This window comes from Jaculus jaculus, chromosome 5 (assembly GCF_020740685.1).
Source record: "Jaculus jaculus isolate mJacJac1 chromosome 5, mJacJac1.mat.Y.cur, whole genome shotgun sequence".
Taxonomy (NCBI): domain Eukaryota; kingdom Metazoa; phylum Chordata; class Mammalia; order Rodentia; family Dipodidae; genus Jaculus; species Jaculus jaculus.
The window spans coordinates 170780779-170807293 of record NC_059106.1 but is presented as its reverse complement, the minus strand read 5'-3'; the positions used below and the strand labels follow the sequence as shown (position 1 = coordinate 170807293).

The 26515-nt window shown below is 53.8% G+C and overlaps 1 protein-coding gene across 7 annotated transcripts in view; it reads left to right on the top strand.

Annotated features, from left to right (window-relative positions):
* The window catches only part of Col18a1 (collagen type XVIII alpha 1 chain), a 127208-nt gene that overhangs the window by 52910 nt on the left and 47783 nt on the right, over nt 1-26515 (top strand). For 4 of the 7 annotated variants that reach the window (XM_045148931.1, XM_045148930.1, XM_045148929.1 and 1 more), the window contains exons 1-2: nt 5888-7325; nt 25478-26022. In XM_045148931.1, coding sequence (XP_045004866.1) covers nt 5912-7325; nt 25478-26022 — 1959 coding nt within the window. In that variant the 5' untranslated portion in view covers nt 5888-5911. Of the gene's footprint in view, nt 1-5887; nt 7326-25477; nt 26023-26515 lie in introns of those variants that run through there. The other 3 variants (XM_045148933.1, XM_012951405.2, XM_045148932.1) reach the window with 2 other exon arrangements.

Here is a 26515-nt window from a genome sequence, read left to right as displayed (position 1 = left end):
TTGCCATGAGTTCAAGGCTACCCTGAGACTATATAGTGAGTTTCAGGTCAGCCTGGACTAGCATGAGACCCTACCTCAAAAAAAACCCTGACTATACCAAGGCAAGTGTGCACATGGACATGTGTGTGAATGCATATGTGCATGAGTGAACATGTGAGCAAGTCTGTGTGTAAGCATGCATGCATGAACATGTATATGCTTGGGTGGATATACACATGAGCAAGTGCGAATATATATACATATATATATATGTATATACACACACACACACACACGTGGTGCACGGTGCCTCCTGCTGGGAGCTGAGGCCTGAGCCGTGGATCCGTTCATGGTACTCTCTGGAGAAAGCTAAATGTGGGGTGCTCCTGAATCGCTTGTCCTTGAGAGGTGGGCGGCAGGGCAGGTTGGAGCACCAAGCACAGGTGAGTGGTAGGGTGAGATGTGGATGCTCAAGGATTGGAGGGGCTCTGTCTTCCCACATGTGGCTTCTGGCTGTGCCCAGGAATTTCCCAATGAACCCTAGATGCAGTGCCTGGCAGGGGATGAACCCAGGGGTAATCTGAATGGGGTGTGGGCCAGGTTCACCCATCCTAATGTGAGTTGAGTGCTCCCCACATGAGACCCGGACTCCCCTCTCCTGATTAGTGCCCAGAAGGGTCTCTGGAACTTCTGCCTCAAGGTTTTCCAGAGACTCCGAGGTGACTTCCCTGGGGCATTTCCAGGATGGCTGTGAGTGTCGAGGGGATTAGTTCAAATCCATGTGCCTTGTGGCTGCCCGGCCCCACTTCTGGAGAGGGTCCTGGAGTTTAGCTGCTTGGAGTTGAGCTCTGACCCCAAACAACCTTACCCTGCCCTTTGGACAGCCATCAATTGATGGCTCCTGCGCTTTGAGCTGGGGACAGTTTGGGACATACCTTCGGGGTTATTTCATCACGGCTGCAGCAGAAATGCCTCGCCAATGCCTGGGGGAGGGCCAGCAGCCTGGCAGAAAGCCGAGCCTGGAGGGACTGGGGCAGAAGGGGTGGTTGGCTGCAGGGTGTGGGTGGAGCATAACGTGGACTACGGTGGTGAAGCCATGTGTGTGAGTGTGCATGTGTGATCGCATATGTACACATGTGTTTGTATGAAGTAGTGTGTGTGTGTGTGTGTGTGTGTGTGTGTGTGCAGGCTGCCAAGTGCCATTGTGACTTCACCTCTTTGCACTCTGCTGTGAGCCAGGGCCCTCAGGTTTGCTGTACCTCAAGCTTCTTCATTCTGTGGAATGGGTCTGAGGGCCAAGCCGCACACAGGCTGTCACAGGGGCAACCGGCACTGTGTCTGGCTGAGCGTGGGGACTCAGCCGGGCTCACCCTTTGCATGCATGGGTTTGCTAGCTTTGTGGAGTGTGAGGGATGGGAGAAATTGTTCCTGCCTTCCTAGATCCTTTTGCCTCAGGAAAGTGAGGAAGGAAGATAGACTCGTGGCTCCATAGGTGACGCTGAAGAGTACCGAAGTCGAGATTCTGTTCTTGCGGGTGCTGGGGCGGCACCGGCATGGGCGAGGCCCAGTGCTGACGAAAGCCGTGCAGAGGACGACGCTGTCCATGTGGCAGGCCCCTCTGTGGCTGATAACCTTGGGCAGTGGCCGCTTCTCGGGTGCTCATCTTAGGTGGACCTATGCCCCCTCCTCCTGCTGGCCTTTGGGTACAGTTGCCTCTTTCTCACTGGAATACTCTGGACTCATTTGCATGTCTTTGCCTGAATCCCAAAATTGCTGGCTCTTCTGCTCTGCGGCTGACCTATTTCTGCTGGCCCCGCCTCTTTGGTCCCGAGGGAGCCCCGCTGCCCTGTAGGTCACTTCCTGCCTCCGTGCTCCTTCTGGCCCTGAGGCTGCCGTCCGTTCTAGCAAGGGGCTCGGAATCATGTCCTCCCTCCGGGAGTGCCCGCAGAGGTACCGTGCAAGCACCGAGAACCAGCCGCTCCTGCCGTGGCAGCGGGAGAGCCGGCACCCTCGCTGGCCTGGGCCTGGCACAGCGCTGGGAAGTGGGGCAGTATGCTTTTGTGCATAAACACTGACCCTTGCTGTGCTGGGGGGAGTTGGTCTTAGGTGCTGCTCTGGGTGGGAAGTGGCCAGATAGACGTGGAAACATCTGCCATATCCTAAAGAGGCCAGCCCACTAGGCTCTTGAAGTTGGAGCAGGACAACCCACAACCCCAGCTTCTGTCACCCCAGAATCACTAGCGCCATCTGGGGACACATCTCTTGACCACTCTGTGACTGCCCATTGAGCACCCCCACCCTCCAGCAGCAGGCTGTGCCCCGGGGAGTCCAGTGGAAATGGCAGTGGAGGTGCTTACGGACGGGGTGTCATGGTACAGGGGGGTCCTACAGGTTAACTACAGGTTAACTCTTGCTGTTTTCTGTGGCTGGAGGGTTTAATAGTGCCACACAACTTCTAGGAAATGCAAAAGCCCATCAACTGTCAGACTGGTTTTAGTTGGTCTCAATTCTCTAGTTGGTTATTTAAAACTTCAACAGTAGGGCTGGAGAGATGGCTTAGCAGTTAAGCGCTTGCCCATGAAGCCTAAGGAACCCCGGTTCAAGGCTCGATTCCCCAGGACCCACGTTAGCTAGATGCACAAGGGGCACACGCGTCTGGAGTTTGTTTGCAGTGGCTGGAGGCTCTGGCGCCCCCATTCTCTCTCTTTATCTGCCTGTTTCTCTCTCTGTCTGTTGCTTTCAAATAAAAAAATAAAAATAAAAAAGATATTTAAAAATAAAAATAAATAAAACTTCATCAGGACCAGCTGTGCAAAGTTCCTTTCAATGGCCCAGAATCCCCACGGGCCTGCCCAGGGTGGTCAGAGGCTTGGCACGTGGAGGGTACTTCATGCCAAAGATGTGCTGCCCCTAGAGATAGGCTCACTTGCAGCTCACTTGCAGCAGAAGGCCTTGGGGGAAGCCAGTGGTTAGGCCTGGCCGCTGTTCCTCTGCGGTATACCCCCAGCTCGCATGCAGTGGCTCTGCCTCCTTGTGACCCATGGCCGCCCTCTGCGACGGCTGCGTGCGTCTCAGGGAAGAGCCTGATGCCAGTGGAAGATTACACCAGCAGCTTCTCCATTAACCATTACCCTTCCTGTGCGCATTCCTTTCCCAGGAGTTCTTGCTTCCTGACCACTTGCGTGTGTCAGTTTATTGACGCTCAGCTGGGACTGGCAAGGGGGCCTGGATGCAGGGGCGGGACCTGGTGAGGAATGTGGCCAGGCCCACCCTATTACCCCTACCCTTGGTTGTCTGGTTGGCACTTGGGCCTCTATGGAGTGTGTAGATATTGGCCCATGGCTGTATCCCTGAATTTGGCATTTCTAAAATTATTCCAAAGGTTTCCGTGTCACAGGGGCTTGGCAGGGCACACTACCAAATGGTTTATTGCCCAGGGCAGCTCATGGGTCAGTCAGGTGGGTACTGGGACACAGGGAGCCAGCCTCATCTCTGAAGTGAGTGGCACAGCAGTACCCCTGGCATCAGGAAGGTGGCGGGATGGGGAGCAGGTCAACAGCGCATGTCTGTGGGCGGCTACTCAGGCAGCCTGTGGGAGGCAGGCCACGTGCAGCACCTCTAGGTTTGTGAGTGGAGTAAGGTGGGGTTTTAAATAAAAGGTATTCTTTTTTTTTTTAAATTTTTTTGTTTATTTTTATTTATTTGTTTGAGAGCAACAGAGAGAGAAAGAGGCAGGTAGAGAGAGAGAGAGGGAGAATGGGTGTGCCAGGGCCTCCATCCACTGCAAATGAACTCCAGATGCGTGCGCCCCCTTGTGCATCTGGCTAACGTGGGTCCTGGGGACCAGAGCCTCGAACCCAGGTCCTTAGGCTTCACAGGCAAGCGCTTAACCGCTAAGCCATCTCTCCAGCCCAAAAGGTATTATTTTTCAATATTTTACTTATTTATGGGAGGGGGCAGAGGGAGAAAATGGGCACACCAGGAACTCTAGCCACTGCAACCGAACTCCAGGCACATGCACCACCTTGTGCAGCTGGCTTTACATGCGTACTGGGGAACTGAACCTGGGTCCTTAGGCTTTGCAGGCAAGTGCCTTAACCGTTGGGCCATCTCTCCGTTCCCGGAGTTTTATCTAAAGCTGCGTGAAGGGAAGAGGCAGACACGGCAGGCAGCATGGATTTGCAGAATGACCCCACACAGCACGTGTCTGAGTGAGTCTGCCCTGCCCGGGACACGGCCCCTGAGGGAACGCCCGGTGACAATGCAGAAGAGGCATACTGAGGACCCAGGTTCCCCCCACCTCTATCCTGGCTTCTGGACCATACCTAGGATAGGGGTGAGGCTTACTCTCCAGCTCCACCTTGAAGGATTTGGGGTGACCAAAGTGTCCCTACAGGCTCCTGAGCAGCGTCATGAGTTCTGCACAGCTGGGCTCTCGGGGACAAGAGCTCGGACCTGCTGTCCATGGTAGGTCCATCCTGATACATCATGTGCATTTTCCTTTGCCTTCTTGTTAAGGCCCAACTGTGGCTACGCTTTGCCAATTTCAAGCAATTCCCAAGAATGAGTTCTGAAACCCCTGCAGGACCCAGAGGTCCCGGAACTCGGGAGTCCTGGGGCCGAGCCGCTGGCTGCACAGAGCGCCACCCGCGGGTCACTCGAGTGCATTTAAGAAGGAACGAGGAAGAGCTGCCGCTTGTCCGCCAGGGTGGGTAGGGGTGGAGAGAGGCTAGGCGGTGGCTGTGTGGGCGAAGCTTGTGCTGGGCAAAGCTGACGACTTGGATTCAGGTCCCCAGAGCCCACGTAGAGCCCACGTGGACTGTGAGCAACTGTAATGGAGGCAGCATCCCAAAGCCCCCGAGCCAGCCAGCCTGGTGCGCAAAGAGGCCAAACGACAGACGCATGCCTCGGGTTGGAGTGAAAAGTGGGGACTGTACTTGAGGTTTTCCTCTGACCTTCATACGCACACCGTGGCACGTCCACACCCGCACTCATACACACAGATGCACACACACACGTAAAGAAAGAAAAGAAATTAAAAGGAATAAGCAGGGCTGGAGAGATGGCTCAGTGGCTAAGGTGTTCACCTGCAAAGCCAAAGGACCCAGGTTCAATTCCCCAGGACCCGTATAGACAAGATACATAAGGTGGCACATGTGTCTGGAGTTCTCTTGCAACGGCTGAAGGCCCTGGTGCACCCATTCTTTCTCTCTTTGTATCTGCCTCTCTCTCAAATAAATAAATAAATAATAATAATAAAATAGAAAAAAAAAACACTTTCAAAGGAATCAGCAAGTAAAAGGTGCAATTTGTGCACCAAGGCCTGCAGCGGGATGTAGAGGAGGTGGGTCCTCGGGGTCTGAGCCAGGATGGTTAGATGGCTTCAGGGTCCAAGCAAGTAGGAGGGCTGCACCCATTGAATCACCCCCCGGGGATATTTCGTGTCTTGGAGGCAACACTTGCCCAGAATAATTGGAACGGCAACAAACTGAGCATTTTTCAAGTTCCAGTTTTACCACAGAAAAGTGGCTGGAGGCCAGGACTTCCGGGTGTTCTCAGCTTCAGGGAGTGGGCGGCTGGGACATGCCCTCAGTGCCCCTGGGGGCCCTGGCCAGGCCCCCACACCCACGTTCACCCCAGGGCAGAGACTTGGCAGCTCTCAGACCCAGCAAGCTGCAGTTCTCTGCCTGCTGCTTAAATGCGGCCCCCTGCTCTGTGGGAGGGGTTAAATAGCACCTGAAGGTGCTGGTGGGTCACCTTGATAGCCAGGTGTGGGCTTTGCCTGTGTCAGAGGCAAGTGGAGGAGGAGAGCTGGGAGACTGGGAAGCATGAAGCAGGGAGGGCATGGGTTCCAAGGGCGGGCGGGAGGCGGGCAGGCCCCACCCCCCGGGCCACAGGAGCCGCCCTGGCTCCCGCAGCTTGCACAGCCCCGATGGCTCCCAACCCCGGCGGATGCCTCTGCCTGCTGCTGCTGCTGCCGCTCCTGCCGTTGCCCACCTGCTGCCTTGTGCCCGCCGGAGCCAACCTGCTGTCTCTGGACTGGCTGTGGTCCACCAACATCATCGACCCCTCGGCCACGCGGGCCTCCCAGCCTCAGGGCGGCTCACCGGTACAGTCCACAGAGGACCCCGCCACGCACGTGGGCCCCCAGGATGGCCTCTCAGAACAATGGACAACCACTGCCAGCCCCGCGCTGCCCCTAAAGGATCAGGAAGCTGGCCAGAGTGAGGTCCCCGCCTCCTCCGTGCCCCCCACGCCCTCTTCTGCCTCGGCCGCGAGCCGGGACAGGAAGGAGGAGAACATTGCCGGTGTCGGAGCCAAGATCCTGAACGTGGCGCAGGGCATACGGAGCTTTGTCCAGCTCTGGGATGATGCTGCTACAACCACGGAGAGCACCCCAGCTGCCTCCGCCCCCACAGACCCCCTCACCCTTGCAGAGCTCTCCAGCCGCCCCCGGGGGACCGAGACCACTTTCTGGACAAGCAGCGGAGCTCCAAGTTCTCCAGGCCAGTCAACTGAGGCCGGCCCCCTGACCCCAGCCACCCAGCCGCCTTCTTCCTCGGGCAGGTTCCGGGAACCACTGAAGGGACCCTCAGTGCCACCAGCATCCCCAGGTAGTGCTTCTCTTTCTTCTACGCCCAGCAGGACCCCTCCTCGGGGGAGCCAGCAGCCACCTGGGCAGCCTCAGCATTTGGAAAGAGAAGGACGCTCGCCCATGACAGCTGGTCCCAGCCAGCAGCACCAGCAACCTGATGGCCACTCTGATACCCACAGGCACACACCTCTTCTGCTTGCCCTGGTGACGGGTCCTCTGAGGGTGCACAGCCTCCTCTCTGCTCCTTCCTCTCACCCCTCAGCCCAGCTCTCTCAGATACCAGCCGCAGCTTTCCCCGGGGACCCTGGTGCTTGGTTTTCGGTGGCTCCCTCTGAGGTGCCTGGCCTTTTTAATGACTCTGCACTGCCTGAGACTGGTCCCCTGACTCCTGCCAGGCGCTGCCTGCCCCTGCCACCCTCCCTGCCCATCTGTGGCCATCTGGGCATTGAGCGCTCCTGGCTGCCCAATCATCTCCGTCATGAGAGCAGTGAGGAGGTGCAGGCCACCGTGCAGGCATGGGGGGCCCTCCTGCAGACCCACTGCCACCCCTTTCTTGCCTGGTTCTTCTGTCTCCTCCTGGCTCCCCCGTGCGGCCCGGGCCCGCCGCCTGCCCTGCCACCTTGCCGCCAGTTCTGCAAGGCCGTGGAGGATGCATGCTGGAGCCACCTGCACAGGGGTCAGCTGCCCATCACCTGTGCCTCGCTCCCTGCCCAGGAGGATGGGTACTGTGTGTTCATTGGGCCGGCTGCAGGTAACCAGCCGGCCACCGTCTTCCCCTTTCCTTCCCTTTGGCCTTATCAGGTGAACTCAGCTGGAGCTGGCATGAGCCTGGCACGGGGTCCCCAGCCCTACTTCTCTGTGTCTGGTGGTGGCACTGGGGAGGTGCTGGGGTGTGGCGTGCCATGCAGGGAAGGAGGCCGGGGCCTGGGTGTGGCCATGACCACTACCGTGTCAGCAGCAGGGTGGGATGGGCATCACCTGCCCCAGGTGGTTCCTGAGTGCTTTGGGGTGTTCAGTCCTCACTGGGGTTCTGAATTGGCCAGGGGCTCCCTCAGTCACACATGGGAAACTGAGGCAAAGAACAGTGACACAACCTGCCCAAGGAAGCCGGGATTCCTACCAAACTCTGGCAGACTTGTCTTGTCCCTAGCTGCAAGCGACGCTATCTCAAGTTCTCTCTGTGGCCCCAGCCAGCCAGCAAGGGAGCCACACAGCGCAGGCCACATGCACCTGCCCAGCTAGGAGCTGAGCTTGGGGCCCCACAGCCTCCCTGGCTAGGTGTGTGTGAGTGTTACACACTTGGGATCTCTGGATCACCCTAGGGACAGGCTTTGGGCAGCTTCCTCTGCTGTCCGTTCAGGAACCATGCCCAACCCCCCCCCCCCCACCACCACCTGGCAGTGCTCCTTAAACCAACTCCTGAGCTGCTGTTTGAGCTGCTGTTTGTGTTTGCTGACCTTGGCCATTGTGCAGGATGAGAGTGTCTGTCCTCACGTGGGGAAGTGGCCTTGGCCTTTGGTCGGTCGTTGGCTTTGGAGTTGGGACCGCTACGCTGGCAAGGGTGTGTACAGTTGGAATTTGCGTGACCACCACCAAGGGGGCAAACTTGGATGATCCCAGGCAGGTGTCTGGCTAGCTTTTTGCTCAGAGGAAGGCTGGAGGCCTCTGTGGATCCCGAGCAGCGAGGAGGGGCCGTAGGCAGGGCTGGATCAGGCTGGATGGATGGCGCCTAGACCGAGGAAAGAGGCACACGCGGGGCCGCAGTGGAGGAGGCAGATGGGCAGGTCGACCCTGAGAGGCTCAGCGAGCCTGGCAGCCCTGGCACTGCGAGTGTGAGCAGGGCTGGGGGAGGGGCGGGCTGCAGGCAGCGTAGCTGGGCACAGGCCTGCTGCAGAAAAGACCTGAGCTGTCCAGATGCCCAGGGGACCCTCGTGGCAGTGTTAAGGCCACAACTGGGGCTGGGGTTGAGTAGCGGGATGCGGAGCCCCCCCAGGTTGTGGGCTCAGACATTATCCAGAGGACAGCTGGAGCCTCAGTAAGTCCCCCGCCCCCCCCCCCCCGACACACACACACATTCCATCTCAGCCACAGCTGGCTGGGCCGGCCTTGTCCTGTCCCCCCACACAGGGTGAATGAAGGCAGTCTCACAGGGAGGCCTCCTTAAAGGATGGTGGGGCCAGCGCTGGGTTGGTCATTACTGTGTTGGGTGCAGTCCGAGGCCATGAAGGCACACAGCTGCGGCCTGGTCGGGAGGGGCTGCGTAGGGGAAGAGGTCCTCTGACTGCAGCTGGCTGGTTAGCCAGTGGCTGGACATCTAGACATATTAGCTGTAACCCCAGCAAGGTTCTGGGGGGACCCATGATCCACCTCCCCTCATGCCAGACCTAGGCAGCCAACTTCATTGGTAAGGCTAGTAGAGGAAGATCCCATAGGTACCTAAGGGTAGGGGCAAAGTCCTGGGGTGGAGGCAGGGACTAGGGTGGCAGGAGAGTTCTCACCCCCTGGTCTATCAACCCATTCCCTAGGCTCCCTTGCTTTGGGGTGACCCTACTCCTGCTGGGCCCCTATCTCAGTGTGAGGTAGAGCAAGAGGTGGTCCTACTGGGCAGAAAGGATGGGGGGGGGGACGCTGTCCCTTTCCTCACAGTGGTTCCTGATCCCTCACTGGTGGCTCTAAGGTCCTGGGGAGTGGAGATTGCCAGGTTCTGATCTTAGCCCCGCGATATCAACTATCAAGGAGCAGGGAAGGTCTTGATTGCACTTTGGGGCTTGGGGCTTGGGGCTTGGGGAGAATGAGTTATTGCAAGGGAGTGTGCACCATCCCTCAGGGCCTGGCCAGAATCGTACCACATGCTCCCCATTTCTCACCCCATGTACTGTACTGTGGCCCTGTCCTACACCCCCGCCTGGGCCAGCAGACTGTGGCCTGACCTTGGTTCTGCAACTAAACCTCTAGCCCTGTGCCCCATACACCTGGGCCTGCATGCTTACATCCTTGGCTCTATACCTGTGCACACCCGGCCCTCTGCCCCTGGACAACTGTCCTTTCATACCTGGCTTGGCACATCCCATCATGCATACCTACCTCTGCGCCTGCCTCTGACCCAGGGGGCCAGTGCTGCTGTTCCTGTTCAGGTGAGAAAGCAAGAGGTCAGTCGGGCGTGGCAGCGCACGTCTTTAATCCCAGCACTTGGGAGGCAGAGGGAGGAGGATCGCCGTGAGTTCGAGGCCACCCTGAGACTACATAGAGAATTCCAGTTCAGCCTGGGCTAGAGTGAGACCTTAACTTGAAAGCAAGAGATCCTGGGTGGGGGACAGGGGTGGGGAGAAACCCTGCATCCAGCGTGGGGTTCGCAAGTACTCTTGGCCCTCCCAGACGTCACGGCGGGTGTGGAACCTCTCTCTGGCTCGGGCTGGCATCTCGCAGTGCATTTCTGGGGCCATGGGAGCACACTTGGGGAGTCTCTAGTGTGCATACCCCTCTTCATAGGCCACAGGTGATGCCCAGCACTATGACCAGGGCTCCCGCCCTTACAGACTGCCCCGCCCCCAGCTCTCCTCACGGTGGCTTCTATCTGGCTCCTTTAATCAAATTGTGGGGCTTGGAAAACGGAGCTGTTCTTTAGAATGCTTCAGTTAACTCCAGGTTTCTGTTTAATTGTGATTCAAGGAGACAAGACCCCCTCCGTGGAAAAATACCTAAATGGTTATCTCTCACCTTGGCAACCTGCAAGTAAATACTTTAGTGCATGACGCTGGCTGGTCTGCCCGCAGACATCCCGTCTTTCCCAGATCCATCAGTCCACTGCAGAACCAACTTACAGGGGCATCCAGCCCAGGGTCCAGGTGCCCCTGGACAAGTGATTCTGTGGGAACCTGTGTGCAGCTAAGGTGCACAGTATGATGACCTTATCCACAGATGGGCTGTGAAGTGACGACCACCGGCAAGCCACTTAGCATGGCCAACTTAGCGTGTGGGGAGGCGTTTCAGATCTGCGCCTGACAAGCAAGTGCTCGGTCCTGGAACCACATACCCAAAAGGCCTTAGGGACAAGCCTCAGTGTTGTCAGCTGTGGCCACTCTGATACATGCCAGGTCTACAGGACTCACCCACCTTCCCGCCAGGAGCTCTTTGCCTCCGATTAGCCCCTCCCCATTTCTCTGCCTCCTGCAGCCAGGTGCCCACCTGCACTTCAGACTTGCTTCTGTCATTACAAGCCAGGCAGGGCTTGAACTGCTATGCCCTGCTTGTTTCGTTTAGCGTATTCTCCACCAGCTTCCACCGTGTTGGCAAGAGAGCGGGGGAGGGGAACGCAGTGGGGGTGGGGGTGGGGGTGGTCCTTCTCTTCCAGTGATGTGGCTGCTGTGTTCCACACACCACGATCTCCTTAGCAGCCGCCTGCGAACACCTGGCTGGGTTCTGGGTCTCGGCTGGCTCTAGCGAACGGCACCGCAGTGAGCCTGGGGCGCGGAGGCCTTGATTTCAGTCGCCTTTGCACATTGCTGGGTCATAGTGGTTCCTTTTTTTTTTTTTTTTTTTTCTTTTGGTTTTTCAAGGTAGGGTCTCACTCTAGCCCAGGAGGACCTGGAATTCACTATGGAGCCTCAGGGTGGCCTCGAACTCATGGCGATCCTCGGGGATCAAAGGCGTGATCCACCATGCCCGGCTTAGTGGTTATTCTTTGAATGTTGTGAGGAACCTCCACAGTTTCCCTTGGGGCTGACACAGTTCTCAGCTGCAGGAGTGTCAGGGCTCCCCTTCGTCCGCATTCTCAGCAGCACCTGCTGCCTGTCCTTTGGAAGCCACCCCAGCAAGCGTGAGGCTGGGTTTTGCTGTTGAGTTGTGTGAGCGGGGGCAGAGGTTGGTTGGTACCCCCAGCCTGTGGGGGTACCCTCATACACAAGAGGCACGGGCTTTCCTAGCTATCCCACCAGCACTGAGGCATTGCATAAACACAGCTTATTATTGTGTTAGGGTTTTCTTTTTGGTCACTGTGGCCAAATACCTGATAAAATGACTGCAAGGAGGAAAGATTGGCTTTGGCTCATGGATTCGGAAGCCTCGGACCACATTTGGCTGGCTTTATTGTTTGGGGGCTGTGGTGTCTGAGAAACGGTGAGAGCCAGAGGAGGGGACAAGATACCCTCCAAAGGTAGATCCCCAGTGACGGCCTTCCTGCAACCAGGCCCTGCCCCCAACAGCTCATTCTCATAGGAACTCACTTGTGGATTTTCCCATTGATGAAGCTCGTGTCCTCACGATCCAGCCTCTTCTCAGCAGCAGCACCAGCTGGGAACACAGCCTTCAACGCATTTCAGATTCAAGCTGCAACATTTGCTGTCCCGTGAGGGACACTGAGGTAGGGCCTGGTGCACTGGGGCTCAGTCCTACTACGGCAGCTCAGGTAGCTGGGGACACTGCCCCAGCTCAATCCTCACCTGGATTTGGGAAAAGAGCTCCGTCTAGTCTCCTCACTGCTCACTCGGGAGCCAGCAGAACCTCTAAGTGAGCCCAGACACTAGTTCTGCCCATTGGCGGTTGACCCGTCCATCCTGCTGCCACGAGGAAGTCACCATCCTCTACATTTTGTTTTGCCTTTTTCCCCCCGAAGTAGGGTCTCGCTTTAGTTCAGGCTGACCTGGAATTCACTATACAGTCTCCAGGTGGCCTCGAACTAATAGCAATCCTTCTACCTCTGCCTCCCGAGTGCTGGGATTAAAGGCATGCGCCACCATGCCCGGGTCTTCTAGTTTTTTGTTTTTTTAACATAAACCATACCATTGTGACCACTGCTAAGTGTTCAGTTCAGTGCTGTCCATCACCATCACAGCCACCTGCCTCTAGAATATTCCATCTTCCAAAACTGGAACTCTGTCCCCATGAAACGCCTCTCCGCCCATGCACTGTCTGTGGAGAAGCGTGTCCTTGCACAGTTTGGAATCAGCTTGTGTGCTGTTGGGTCTGAGTTCTCCCTTGTTCCGGGCGTCAGTCTCCGTATTAGTTACCTTCTTATTGCTGTGAGCAAAAGCCTGACAAAAGCAACTTCAGGAAGGAAGGGTTTATTTTGGCTCACAGGTTGAGGTTACATTCCGTCATGGCAGAATAGGCCTGGTGGCAGCAGCTTGAGGCAGCTGGTTCTATTGTGCCCATGGTCAGGAAGAAGAGAGAGAGAGGGAGATATTAAGAAATGAATGCTGGCCAGGTGTGGGGGCGCACACCTTTAATCCCAGCACTCAGGAGGCAGAGGTAGGGGGATTGCTGTGAGTTCGAGGCCAGCCTGAGACTATTGAGTGAATTCCCGGTCAGCTTGGGCTAGCATGAGACCCTACCTCGAATCCCCCCCCCCCCCCTGCAAAAAGGAAAGAAATAAATGCTGCGCTCAGCTCTCTTCTCCTTTTTACTTAGTCCGAGACCCAGCCCATGAGATGGAGCCACCACGTTGGGATGGTCTTCCCACCTCAGTTAAGCCTCTCTGGAAATGCCTCCATAAACATGCCCAGAGGTGTTTCTCCTTAGTGAGTCCAAATCCAGCCAAGTTGATAAGTTTTTTTTTTTTAACTCATGTATTTATTTGTAAGGAGAGAGAGAGAGAGAGAGCGCACAGCAGGGCTTCTTGCTGCTGCAGATGAACTCTAGATGCATGAGCCCCTCTGTGCCTCTGGCTCTATGTGGGCACAGGGGAATCGAACCCAGGTTGTCAGGCTTTGCAAGCAACCACGGAACTGTCTCCCCAGCCCTTGTCAGATGTGTCATTTAGGAACATTTTCTCATTCCGTGGCTGCTGTTTATTCTGCTGATTCTCAAAAGATGCAAAACAATTTAAAAATATTCCATGAAGTCCCATTTACCCTTTATTTATAAAGTGCCTGGGCTGTCCCAGGTGCCACTGCCAAATCACAGGGAAGTGTCTGCCTTTGTGTACCTCTAGTGGCTTTACAGTGGTTTCCACATTTAGGTCTTTGATCCATTTTGTGTTGGGTTTTCTAGGGGCTTCTTTCTTTCCTTTCCCTCCCTCTCTCCATCTCTCCTTTCCTTCCTTCCTTCCTCTTTCCTTTATTTGGAGGACTGGGCTTTCGTCACCACACTGTCTTTGCACAGTCAGTCTGTCAAGTCTCCCTGACCATCCCATTTCCTCACCGACCTGCTGGCTGGTCCCTTGATGTCCTCGGCTGGCAGAAACCTCCCAGAACATGAGCAGATCTAGTTTGATAAGTTCCAACCAAGTGTGACATGAGAGAGGAAACTGAAGACTGGCCGTGGCTGGCTCCTCCTGCCAGAATGGCGCGATCCCCCGTGACATGGCCAGAGCCAGGGACAGCGTGTCGCAGGCACTCTCTGGACCTCCCAACAGTCACCCAGAATCTCCCAGCTGTGGCAGGCTTTGCAGCAGACCATGTTCACACTGGAGCAGGCTCTCATGCTCCTGGGCCACATCCCACAGTCCCAGCAGTCTCCCTGTGCCAAATAGAGGCTGTCCAGGACACAGCAGGGGAGCGGAGGACAGCCTAGAGCAGCCAAGGAGGCAGCTGCTGGGCAGAGGCTGTGACAGCAGAAAGGAAGGCGAGTTAGCCATGTGGTGGCCGAGCCCCGTGCTCTCTGGAGGAGCGTCAGCCCTCGGATGGACAAGCAGATGGGCGTGGCTGAGCCGGGCCTGTGGGCTGTGCAGCTGCACGGGCTGGTCTGGAGGGCTCCCGGCTGTTGCCTGTGAACTCCAGCATGCACAAGCCGTAGGGCCAGGGTCAGAGGAGACGACACAGCGGTTGAAGGCTGCTGGAAGAGAAGGTGCTGGAATGAAGAGCAGCTTCCAGATTTGAAACCCAAGCGTGTGCGTGTGTGTGTGTATGCGCACGCACAGTGGGAAAGCACCTGTTGAGGTTAAACACCGAGACTTGGAAAATGGTCCTTTGACCCCATATGTCATGGGTTTTGGGGGCACTCTGTTCTGTCCCATCAGTCTATATGTCTGTCTTTTTTTCAAGACAGGGTCTTTCTATGTAACCCAAGCAATCTTGCCTCTTCCCCCAGATGTTGGATTACAGGCACGTGTCACTACTCAGGTCCCTGTACATCTGTCTTTATGTCACACTGTGTTGATGACGGCAACTTTGTAGGAAGTTTTGAAACCAGAACTTGCGACTTTATCAGCTTTTTTTTCTCTTTTCAGATTGTTTATCTTCCTTAAGATTTTCTTTCTCTCTTTTTTTAATTTTTTTTTTTTTTTTCTTGAGGTAGGGTCTTGCTCCAGCCCAGGCTTGCCTAGGATTCACTATGTAGTCCCAGGGTGGCCTCAAACTCACGACGATCCTCCTACCTCTGCCTCCCAAGTGCTGGGATTAAAGGCGTGCGCCACCATACCTGGCTGGATGTGATTTTTAAGCAGTGATTATGTCCTGAGGGCTCTGGTCTCATGGACTTGGCAACCTTTACCAAAGGCAGTGAGGACGAAAGGAGGGCCCTTCTCTGCTCTGCCATCCTTTCTGCTACATGCAGACCCAGCGTCTGCCGCCCTGGAAGATGCAACAAGGATGCACTCTTGGAAACAGAGACCAGGCCTCACTGGAAACACTGTGACCTTTCACTCGCCCTCCAGAGCTGTGCAGAACACATCGTTAGACATAAATTGCTGCCAGTGTTGGTTTGTTAAAGCAGTACATTGGAGTGAGCCATTTCCACAAGTTAAGTTTTCTAGCTCATGAATGAACATGGGAAGTGTTTCCATTCGTTTATGTATTTTTTTCTTTTCTTTTTACTTATTTATTTGAAAGAGAGAGAGAAAGAATGGGTACCACAGGGCCTCCAGATGCTGCAAACAAACTGCAGCCACGTGCACCACCCTATGCTTCTGGCCTATGTGGGTCCTGGGGAATCAAACCTGGGTCCTCTGTCTTTGTAGACAAGCACCTTAACCACAAAGCCATCTGTCTAGCCCTATGTCTTCAGTTTCTTTCAGCAATGTTTTGCGATTTTCATTTACAAGTCTTTCCCCTTCTTGGCTAAGTTAGGTCGTAAGGCATTTTATTCTTTTCAATGTCATGTAAATGGAACTGTGTTGAATTTCCTCTTCCGGTTGCTCACAGCTGGTGTGGAGAGAGCCGGGCTTTCTGAGCAGACCTGTGTCCTGCCCTGCTTGGCAGAACTCGTGCGTCAGCTCCGGTGGGCAGCTGCTGGATCTGGGGGTTCTCTGCGTGCAAGATCAGGTTGTCTGCCAACAGTTACTTCTGCCTTGTTTCTTTTCCTTGCCTTATGTTAGTTAAAAGTGGAGAAGGCTGGTCACCTTATTCCTGTCCTTACAGGAATAGCTTTCCTTTCTCCCCAGGGCGCATGATGCTTGCTGTGGGCTCACATGATGTTTGCTGTGGGCTCGCATGATGTTGAGGGATTTTGTTGAGAATCTTGTGTCAATGTGCTTCAGGGTTATGACTGTGGTTTTGCCTTCTTCAGTATCTTTGGGACCAAGGTAAAGGTAGATGAGCTACAGAGAGGAAGACGCAGATAGAGAGAGAATGAGCGTGCCAGGGCCTTCAGCTGCTACAAACTCCAAACACATGTGCCACCTTGTGCATCTGGTTTTACATGGGTCTTGGAGAATTGAACCTGGGTCCTTTAGTTTTGCAGGCAAGCACTTTAACCGCGAAGCCATGGCTCCAGTCTAAGAGTTGGTCTTTAAATAAAAGTATGGCAGGCTTCACTAGTGAAGCCATCAGGCCCACTGGCTTCTTTGCTAAGAGATTTATCTTTGGAAGTTTATTTATTTATTTATATTTTTTGAGAGAGGGGGCAAATAGAGAGGGTGGGATGAAGAGAGAAAGAGCGAGAGAATGGGCACACCAGGGCCTCCGGCCACTGCAAACGAACTCCAGACACATGTGCCACCTTGTGCATCTGGCTTACGTGGGTCCTAGGGCTTCATAGGCAAGTGCCGTAACCACTAAGCCACCTCTCCAGCCCCCTGGGAGATTTTTGGTTATTTGTTCACTCTCCTCATTAGCCATGGCTTTATTCAGATCATCTCAAGAGTCCCTTTCACTAGACTGCCCAGTTCGTCAGCGTGTGCTGGTTATGTCTCTTACGGCCCTCGTTATTCCTGGGGACTTAGTAATGTTTCCATTCTCATTTCCAACCTTAGTAATTCGAGTCTCTTTTCTTCTTGATCCATTTAGCTAAAGGTTCACCAGTTGTGTTGATTTTTCCAAAGAGCCAATTTTTTGTTTCATTGATTTTTTTTTTTCTCTAATGTTGTCCTCTTGTTATCCATTTTGTTAGCTTCTGCTCCGTCCTTCCATCCTTCCTTATTGTTCTCCATCTGTTATCTTTGGAAGAGTTTTCTCTTTCTTTTGTTTTTACTTCCTTAATTTGTAAGTTGGGTTGTTCATTTGAGATACTGTTTTTTTTTTTTTCCTATTTTCCCTTTTTTTAAAAAAATATTTGCAAGGAGAGAGAGAGACAGGAAGAAAGAATGGACATGCCAGGGCCTCCAGCTGCTGCAAACGAACTCCAGATACATGTGCCACTTTGTTCATCTGGTTTTACATGGGTACTGGGAATCAAACCTGCGTTGGTAGGCTTTGTAGGCAAGTGCCTTAACCACTGATCAATCTCTCCAGCCCCCTTCCCCACTTTTTTTCGAGGTAGGGTCTCACTCTAGTTCAGGCTGACCGGGAATTCACTATGTAGTCTCAGGGTGGCCTTGAACTCACGATGATCCTCCTACCTCTGCTTCCTGAGTGCTGGGATTAAAGGCGTGCGCCACCACGCCCGGCCCCCCACTCTTATTATGTACGTGTCCGTGGTGCTTGTGTGGAGGTCCGAGGGCAACTGTGGAGTGTTTACCTTCTGCCTTCACCTGTTATTTGTTGAGGTGGGGCCTCTCGCTGCTGCAGCTGCTGACAAGCTTTGGATGCTCCTGGCTCTGCCTCCCATTGTCACAGGCCCATCTCTTCAGTTCCTTTTTGCTGTTTCTGCTTCCTCTTCTCCTCCTCCTTCTTCTTCTTCTCCCCCTCCCCCCCCCCTCCTCCTCTTCTTCTTTTTGAGGTAGGGTCTCACTCTAGCCCAGGCTGACCTGAATTCACTATGGAGTCTCAGGGTGGCCTCCAATTCATGGCAATCCTCCTACGAGTGCTGAGATCAAAGGCATGTGCCACCATGTCCAGCTCCTTTTTTGCTTCTTAATAAAGTGTTTATAGCTGTGAATTTCTCCCTTTGAAGTGCTTTTCACCACTCCATTGGTTTTGGTGTTCTTTTTTTCTTTGTCTGTATTTTCTCATTTCCCGATTCTTATAGTTTTTGTAGTCATTGTCTCCAGGAGTGTGGGTTTTCTAGTTCATGGTGTCTAATTTGATCACACTGTGGTTGGAGAGTGTGTTTTATATGTTGAGGATTAGCTGTGCCCTGGCACACAGTCTGTCTTGGAAATGTCACATGTGCACTGGAAAGGAGAGCGAGGTCACTGGGGCTGAGCAGGGTTCTTTCTGGGCGCGCGTGCGCGCGCGCGCGCGTGTGTGTGTGTGTGTGTGTGTGTGTGTGTGTGTGTGTAGGTCTGGGGTTCACCGAGCTACTCAGTCTTCCGTTTGTCTCCCTATCTGCAGTCTGATGGTTCTACCTGCTATAGGGAGGGCATCCAGCCTCCACCTCCTCCTGTCGAGCTCTCAGTCTCTCTCTCAGTTCCACCAGTTTTGCTTCACGCACATTGCTGGTCCATTCACTGTAATGGTCACGTCTTGCTATGCTGAGAGTTCAGCGTGTGCAGACTTCCAATACTGAGACTGTGGTTCCCTTGTCTCTTGTAACCTTCGTGGGTTTAAGGCCTGTTTTGTCTGACGTCAGTGTAACCATCCCACGCTCTCTGTGTGTGACTTCCTACACCGTCCTTTCTTTCTCAACTGGTTTCTCTTTGCCTCTACACAGTCTCTCACAGAAAGCGTGGAGTATGGTTATGGTTTCTTTCTTTTTTGAAAAAATTATTTATTTATTTGAAAGAGAAAGAAAGACATGTCAGGACCTTTAGACACTGCAAATGAACTTCAGACACATGTGCCACCTTGTGCATCTGGCTCTATGGTGTACTGGAGAATCAAATATTTTATTTACTTATTTTTTTTGGGGGTTTTCAAGGTAGGGTTTCACTCTATTCTAGGCCGACCTGGAATTCACTATGTAGTCTCAGGGTGGTCTCGAACTCTCGGTGATCCTCCTACCTTTGCCTCCCGAGTGCTGGGATTAAAAGCATGCACCACCACGCCTGGTTGAAAATATTTATTTATTTATTTATTTATTTAGCAGAAAAAGGGAGAGAGAGAATGGGCATGCCAGGGCCTCCAGCCAGTGCAAATGAACTCCAAATGCATGCTCCACCTTGTGCATCTGGCTAACGTAGATCCCGAGGAATCGAACCTGGGTCCTTTGGCTTTGCAGGCAAATGCCTTAACTGCTAAGCTATCCCTCCAGCCCTAATAACTACACCGTGGATGAGTCTCTTAAATTGTGTAGAAAACAAAATGTGGAGTTATAAATTGTTGACAGTAATTCACGCTGCTGTGGTGACCCATGTGCATCATTCTGAACTGACACCTTTGTGTTTTCATGTGGCTTCCAGTCTCTGCCTGTGTAAGAGTCCTTTGAGCATATTCATTTTCTGTTTTTCCTTGAGATAGGACCTGACTATGTCACCCCTGACTTACTACAAAGATGAGGCAGTCCTCCTGGTTTTACTGCCTCTATACTGAGATTACAGACATGTGCCACCACAGCTGACCTCCCGTGGAGCATGCCTTCCGATGCATCTAATGGTAGCAAATGCTCTCAGCGTTGTTCACGTGGGAATATCGACTTCCCTTTCATCTTTAAAAGGACAGTCTTGCTAGACATAGGATTTCCAGATTTTTTTTTTTTGATAAAACTCTTTTTTTTTTTTTAGCACTTTGAACACATTGGCCCACTACCTTCTGGCCTGTAAAGTTGCTGATGAGAAATCTACTGATGGTCTTATTGAGAATCTCTTGTATGTGACAAGCTGTATATCTTTTCTTTTGCTGCCTTTAACATTACTATTTGTCTTCTAATTTTTAAAATTGTTTTTGTTTATTTTTAGTTATTTATTTGAGAGTGACCAACAGACAGAGAGAGAGAAAGAGGCAGATAGAGAGAGAATGGGTGCACCAGGGCCTCCAACCACTGCAAACAAATTCCAGATGCATGTGCCACCTTGTGCATCTGGCTTAAGTGGTTCCTGGAGAATCGAGCCTTGAACCAGGGTCCTTAGGCGTCACAGGCAAGGGCTTAACCGCTAAGCCATCTCTCCAGCCCTAAAAATTTTTTAATAGCATTTTTTCAAAAAATATTTATTTGCAAGCAGAGATAGACAGAAACACACACATGGCGAGGGCGGGGGGGAATGGGTCTTCCAGGGCCAATAGCAGCTGCAAATGAACTCCAGGTGCATGCGCCACCTTGTGCATACAGCTTTATATGGGTACTGGGGTATTGAACCCAGACCGTTAGGCTTTGCAGGCAAGCACTGTAACCTGTCAGCCATCTCTCCATCCCTGCTTCTTGTTTTCTAAAATTTGATGATTTGTGTTGGTGTGGCCTCTTTCAATCCATTCAACTTGCAGTCCCTTGGTTTCTGTGTTTCTCTTTGTTGTATATGTGCTTTGCCTGGCTGTCACCTTCCAAGTTTAGCCCTACATGCTCCTGTTTTTGTCCTTTATATTTTCATGCTTGGCTCATAAAAGGGGAAAGGCAGAGCAATGAGTGCCAGCCCTGTAGACCCTCTTGAAGCTACCCCGCTGCAAGGGATGGAGATGTGTGCACAGTGGTGCCCACCTCTTTCTGCATCTCTGGGATCAAAAGTTCGATTAGGGGCTGGAGAGATGGCGTAGTGGTTAAGCACTTGCCTATGAAGCCTAAGGACCCCAGTTCGAGGCTTGATTCCCCAGGACCCATGTTAGCCAGATGCACAATGTGGCACATGCATCTGGAGTTTGTTTGCAGTGGTTGGAGGCCCTGCCGTGCCCATTCTCTCTGTATATATATCTGCCCCCCTTCTGTCTGTCGCTCTCAAATAAATAAATAAAAGTAAACAAAAAAGATTTTTTTAAAAAGTTTGATCAGCCACCAGTGTCCAGACTTCGTGTTGGAGGGCAGCGTCCTTTTGCCCACTTTGCTCCCATAGGCTGTGTGGTTGCTATCAGGGAGACACACACAGATGCCTGCTAGAGGACTGGGTGGAGAAAGGCAGTTACATAAACAGAGGGGATCCCACTTGGCTGCGCAAATCCTCCCCTGGAAGTTGTAGGCCCTCTGCAGTCTCCGGAGTCCCAGGATGGCACATCCTCCATTCTGCAGAGACGCGTTTCTGGCCAGGGAGCCCGTTCCTGGTGCTTCTTGTTCTGCTATTTCCCAGAATCCTCCAGGAAGTCACCTTTGAGCACTTCCCCTCAACAAATCAAGTCTTCGAGGCACTATTAGCTCAAACTACCGGATAGTAGCTGGACAGGAAGTCAACTTTGAGCACTTTCCCTCAACAAATCAGGTCTTGAGGCACTATTAGCTCAAAGTACAGGACAGTAGCTGGGCTGGATGGTACCCTAACTCTATCAGGAGGCGAGAGCTCCTGCAGGCACTGCCTTCGACCCAGAGGTGAGTTGCCCCTACCCTGAGTGGGAGCCCCTACCCTGGTGTGAAGATGCTTGCGTGTGCTCTCCTCCTTGGGACAACGCCCTTCTGCAAGGTCCACAAACCACTGAGTCCGTCTTGCAGTGTGAAGAGCATTTGTTACCACACGGCATCACTGGGGCCCATTCTGCCTGCCAGGGTCTGTGTGCACAGGCACGTGTGGCTGCAAACAGGAATGTGAGTACCCTATTCTCCCTTGGCACGAGAGGGCTCAGGGCCAGCTGTGAAAGGCCCCTTTTCCTTAACAACATATCTCGGAAATGTCCCATGTCTCTCCAGGGAGCTGTGCTGTCCTTCCTGTAGATGCATGCTTCTAGCATTTTCTTTACCCTACCTGCAGATACACCTGTGGGCGTTTCTACGTCTCACTGGTGTGTTGTCCTTTCTGCCCGTTGTGCGTGTTAAACACGGACCCAGCAGTCATGAATGGAACCTTTCTTGTTCCCTGTGATAATCCTGCTCAGACGGTGTCCTGTGGCTGCATGAAATGCTATCGGGCGGTCTGGTCACATGGGGTTTTGGAATGTGATGAGGGTATTAGGTGTGGGCTGTCAGCGTGTGACAGGTCTTCATTTGCTCAGGTCCCTTTTAGTCTTTCAAGCAAGGTCCAGTCCTACTGCTCCCGGGGAGGGAATGTTTATTTGCGAATCTGGAGGTTAGATCCCCACCCACGTCTGGCTTGTACACTGGTAATTGGTACTTTGTGCAACAAAGTGACACCTTAGGCTCAGGAAGTCTGCTGCGCCCACAGAGACTGTCATTTCCCGGGACCGGGGGGCTGTCATTAGAACGGGACTTCCAGCTCGGCTGTGCATGAAGCTGGAGGCACGTGCTGATACGTGGCTGGGCAGCTCTCAGCGGACTGTCAAAACATGTCATCCGTTGGTCCTGTTGGCTTCAGTTTGAACTGTGTTCCCTCTGGTACCAGTGTTGCAATCCTTACCTTGTAAGTGTTTGCCTGCTGTTTCCACCTTTGCAGACTTTTGTTCGTGCCACACTGTCGCTGTGTGCACTCTGCCCTGCTCTTGGCCTGGCACACGCTCTGGGTAACTGGAACTTCCGCCCGAGAGAGCTTCCTGTGCATCATAATGTGGATGCTCTGGAGCCCAAGCTTCCTTCTCTTTTATGGTCTTTTGTTTGTTTGTTTGTTTTTTGTTTGTTTGCTTTTTGTTTTTAGAGGCAGGGTCTCACTCTAGCCCAGGCTGGCCTGGAATTCACTATGGAGTCTCAGGGTGGCCTCGAACTCACGGCGATCCTCCTACCTCTGCCTCCCGAGTGCTGGGATTAAAGGCCTGTGCCATCATGCCTGGCTCTGTTATGGTTTTTATTGATGACAACTTGTTGTGGTTTTTGTCTTTACCCTGACCTGGGTTGGTTGTGATTTCTTAGTTCCATGAGGACTCTGAATGTCGCTTAAAATAGGAGGCACCCTGTGAGGCTTCTCAGAGCCACCGTCCGAGGCCTCTTACCCCACCGCTCGGCTTCTCTCCTGTGCCTGGGCTGAGCGGGCCCAGGACAGGCGTGATGGAGCCGTCCGCACGAGCTGCATCCCAGGCCTTTGCCATCGCAGTGTGAGCGGTATTGTTGGATTCCTGCCCCTGAGTTCCTTAGCCACGTGCCGAACGACTACAGGATCCCCAGGGTGGGCCCAGCCCAAAGGAATGCCACCATGCCCTCTTGGCCTGTGTCCCTCACACTTGTAGATGTCTGAACGTGCCTCAGGAGCAAGAAGGGGATGAGGAAACACCATAGTTACCTAGACCTAGTTTCTCTAGAAGGTTCCTCAGGAGTTCTCTGATTGGCAGTTGGGTATCTCAGACCTTCTTTCACTCCCGTGTGCTGAACTAGAAATTCCCCGACAGCTGACAGCCACCTGGGGGCCGAGGACATTATATGCTTGGTACCACTGGAGGGTGTGTGGGAAAGCCAGTGGCCAGCCTAGGGCTCTGCAGTCTCTGGGGACAATGCAGTCCCATGGAGAGCCAATCGGCAAGCTGGTTCTGGGAGCCATGAGTGGTCCTAAGTGTCAGAAGTGATCCACTTGCAGGATGCTGTCAGGGAAGCCAGGTGCTCCTGTGTGGCCCATTGGCAGCCTTTCCCTGGGGAGGGTGGACACAGTGCTCAGTCTGGAGCCCTGTTGGGAGGGGGTGTCGTCTGCCTGGAGGTGTTCATGGGCAGGCACTTGATCCTGGTGTTCCGTCCGGCCTGGGTCCCCGGGTCTTTGCTTGGAACCCTTCTGCATGGACATAGGGTCCCAGCCTTAGTAATGAGAAGCTGCCCTCGTGATGGGCTGCTGACCTCTGTCTGTTTGGGAAGTGACCACTGGCTGCTCGGGGCTCGGGGCTGGCCTGGCCGGTTCCTCTGTGGTTCAACCCTTGGATGCCACACCGAGTGTTTCCTGGTAGAGTGTAGACCTTGCTGTAGCTGGGGCTTCACCATTCCCTCAGTGTCCCCAATTCCCACTTTGCTGGTGAAGCTGGAGGTGAAGGCTGAGCTTCTCGGAGGTTGCACTTCAGCCCAGGAAGTGGGCTGGCTGCAGCCCCAGTATCTTAGCACCAGGTCCTGCCCGCAGGGGGCTCCTGGCACTGCCATCCCCTGTGTCATGTTGGGAGCACCGAACAGTTCTTCCTGGCAGGGTCCCTCCGGAGCCAGACCTTAGCTGCACCTGTGGGGGTGATGAGATTGGCTATAGTTGGTTCTGGGTGTAAAGGGGGCCCTGTGTTCAATCCCACGGTTTCTAGAACCACCCATTCCTGCTTATGGAAGGGAAGGTGGGTCCCAACTAAGTAAGACCCTGATTTCTGGATCTCAGGTCAGGTGGATGGAGAGGCCTCAGCTTGCAAAAAGGGGAATCACCCATCTTCCCCAGAAGGCCCTTGAGTTCTCACAGCTCCCTGCTTCTTGAGGGGAGATGGGTGTCTTGTCCAAGACAGCTGAGCCAGCTCCTGGGTGTGGGAAGCAAGGATTTCCCTCAGCTCATGTTCCTGTAACTGGAGGACAGAGCCAATGATCTTAATGCCCTGGCATTTTGGCAGCTACTCCGGACAGAACTGAAAGGAATTTCATAGAAAGGGAAAACTCTGGGAAGAGCTGGCTATGGGTCCCTGGAGCCTCCATGTAATATGCTGGTGCCTTCCAGCTGGGGAAGCAAGCAGCTGCGACAGTCTGTGTGCCAAGCTAGTGGCACCTTATGCTATCTGGGAGGGAGGGCAGAGTAGCCTCAAGCAGGACTCTGGATTCGTAGATTATCTGAGTAGACACAGGGTTCTGGTGATGAGGGATCATTATGACAGCCATCCTCATGGTAGACTGTTGGCATCTTCTTTTGGGGAAGTGATCACTGGTGCCCAGGTTCCAGGGCTGGGCTACTAGTCAGTCCCCTTTGTTCTCGGCCTTTGAGTGACAGGCACTAAGGCAGGATGTCACCTTGTTCACTCTGCCATACCTGTTGGCACACAGGACCTTAAGGAACAGGTGACAGAGTGAGGCCCACACGGCACAGAGCGCTCCATCCGGAGGACAGACTCGGCGGTACCTTTCAACTTCTGGTCCCAAGGGGCTCTGTGACCCAGCTTGTCCTATGAATTCTGGGCTTGACAGACTTTGCGGGGCCCCAGGCCTCCTATTTCCACAGCTAGAGCCTGACCAGAGCCTGACCCTTGCACACTTCCAGCCGCCTTTCTCAGCAGACCTGCACACCTTCCCAGAAGGGCTCTTAACCATGAGTTTGCCTGCTGCCCAAGCATCCCCTCCCAGGCCCACAGGGTTGAGGGGTGCTCTGTAGTGCCTTGTCACTTGAGAGTGCCGGATCACCCCAGTGTCCCTCTCAGAAGTGTAGGCAGGGCCCCTAAGGATGCGTTGGGCCCAGCAGCCATTCACCTCCCTGGAGCTGCTCTGCGGTAGAAGTCTTCACTCGCGAGCAGCGCTGTACCTGGAGTCACAGTGAGGAGAGAAAGGTGTTGGGGGACTACAGTGCTCCATGTTCTAGCTCCTGGTTTAGTCTGGGGTGTCCCCTTTGGCCTGGGAGCCCATAGAAGCAGAGTTCCCTCAGGCCCTGCCCAGTGGTCACTGAGTAGCAGGGGACAAAAGGCCAGGATGGTCAGGGGTGTGGACATGCTCTTCTAGCTCAGCTTCCCTTGTCTTTTGCCTGGACTACCTCTCCTGGGATGCTACTGTGTCCCTGTCTGTTCTTTTGTGCGACCAGCTCACCAGGTGTTTTTCTCTCTGCAGAGCGCATCGTGGAAGATGTGGGGTTGCTGCAGCTACTCGGGGACCCCTTACCCCAGCATATCACGCAGATCGAAGACCCTGACGTTGGGCCGGCCTATGTGTTTGGGCCAGACTCCAAAAGCGGCCAGGTGGCCCAGTATCACTTCCCCAGACTCTTCTTCCGTGACTTCTCGCTGCTGTTCCATATCCGGCCTGCCTCAGAGGGCGCAGGGGTGCTGTTTGCTATCACAGATGCGGCACAGGCGGTGGTCACCCTGGGCGTGAAGCTCTCGGGGGTGCAGACGGGGCACCAAAACATCTCTCTGCTCTACACAGAGCCAGGCATCAGCCAGACCCAGACGGCTGCCAGCTTCCGCCTGCCTGCGTTCGTGGGTCAGTGGACACACTTTGCACTCAGTGTGGATGGCAGCTCTGTGGCTCTCTACGTGGACTGTGAGGAATTCCAGAAGCTTCCATTTGCTCGGTCCCCACAGGGCCTAGAGCTGGAGCGAGGTGCTGGCCTCTTTGTGGGCCATGGCGGAGCAGCAGACCCTGACAAGTTCCAGGTAAACTCTGCTGTCTCATGTATGGGCTGGACCTATGGGGGATGGCCACTGGGGACAAGGGACACCACGCACCTCCAGCTGGTGCTAAAGCCTAGGTTCATTGGGCCCCCAATGGTGGCCATCCCGGCCTCTGGTGCAGGGGCTATGGTGCTGAGAGGGGACATTGCTCCTTGGTACCCTGGAAGCAGGGACCCCGGAAAGGCTGCTTGGAACTATCTAGTAGCTAGGTTTCTGCCCTGCCTTGGTTGAAAGCCCCTTTCTAGGTATAAGCCCAGCCTGTGGGGAGCTGGGCTTAACCTTGGTTGGAAGAGTGTGGAGCCCAGTCCACACCCAGATTCTTTTTTTTTTTTTTTTTTGGTTTTTCGAGGTAGGGTCTCACTCTAGCCCAGGCTGACCTGGAATTCACTATGGAGTCTCTGCCTCCCGAGTGCTGGGATTAAAGGCGTGTGCCACCATGCCCTGCTTCACACCCAGATTCTTGATCTGTAGAATG